A 1,100-nucleotide genomic window follows, 5' to 3' on the forward strand; every position below is an offset into this window, starting at 1 on the left:
ATTTTAAAAACATAAAATAAATAAATACATAAATAAATAAATAAATAAAAATCAATCAATCAATTCCAAACTTTTGAATACTAGTGCATATAAAAATATTTCAACAATATTTTTTTTACTGTATTTCAACATTTTAAACAATTATAGAAATATCAAGATATTTTGAATATTGTAATATATATATATATATATATATATATATATATATATATCAAAAACATGTGTATTGCCCAACCCTATAAATGCATTGGCCTATGATAATATGAAGTATATAAAAATATTTACAATGGAATATCACCATATGCATCCCATAATGCCTTGAATCTTGTACTAGAAGTCATTTATCATTTATGCTACCTGGAGTTTAGTGCCTCAGGGAGACACAAGGAAATACCTCACTCCATTCTTGGATGGAACCAGCAACCCTCTGAGTTCAGACCACAGTGTTAATGACGCATATGTCCTAATTACCCACGAGAGCTCTCCTCCGCGTACGGACCCCTACGCAGTCTGAGGTGCAAGGAGAGAACTTGGACCAGTTGGAGAGCTGGCAGTCGTCTCGGCACAGTAACTGGCAGGGCTGGCTCATAACCGGCATGCTGCTGGCAAACTTCAGACACTGAACCACATCAGCCACTGTACCATCCAGCTGCCTACACGAGATAGCTGCAGATCACACACACAAACACAGCGCTGAGACTCCTGCTGATTACAGAGACGATGTGCCACAGCACCAGACACCAGAGAAAAGGTGCAGGTGAACAGAAGATGGTTATTTATAGAAATGACAAGCGAGAGAGAGAGAGAGAGAGAGAAAGAGAATCATGCTGTTCATTTTGATCAGAAACCAGTTTAAATTATGCATTACATTTTTGTAGTTTTTATATAATCCAATGATTTTTTCCCAGATGTTCTGGATAATAATAATAATAATAATAAAAATAAATTTTTATAGAGATTTTTGGGGTATTTCTGCTAATACTTAATAGCATCCAATAAAACAATATCTAGCCATATCTTAAATACTATACAGCAAAACATAACTAAAAACCATTTATATTCACTGTAGAATTTAAAATATATAATAAAGCTAATATATA

The 1,100-nt window shown here is 33.6% G+C and overlaps 1 protein-coding gene across 1 annotated transcript in view; it reads right to left on the reverse strand.

Moving 5' to 3' along the window:
* Nucleotides 1-1,100, reverse strand: part of LOC107592172 (thrombospondin type-1 domain-containing protein 7A-like) — a 158,669-nt gene that overhangs the window by 55,055 nt on the left and 102,514 nt on the right. The window contains exon 13 of the mRNA XM_016281573.1: nt 472-666. Coding sequence (XP_016137059.1) covers nt 472-666 — 195 coding nt within the window. The remainder of the gene's footprint in view (nt 1-471; nt 667-1,100) is intronic.

Source organism: Sinocyclocheilus grahami, unplaced genomic scaffold (assembly GCF_001515645.1).
Source record: "Sinocyclocheilus grahami isolate Dianchi unplaced genomic scaffold, SAMN03320097.WGS_v1.1 scaffold150.1, whole genome shotgun sequence".
In the NCBI taxonomy this organism is placed as follows: Eukaryota; Metazoa; Chordata; class Actinopteri; order Cypriniformes; family Cyprinidae; genus Sinocyclocheilus; species Sinocyclocheilus grahami.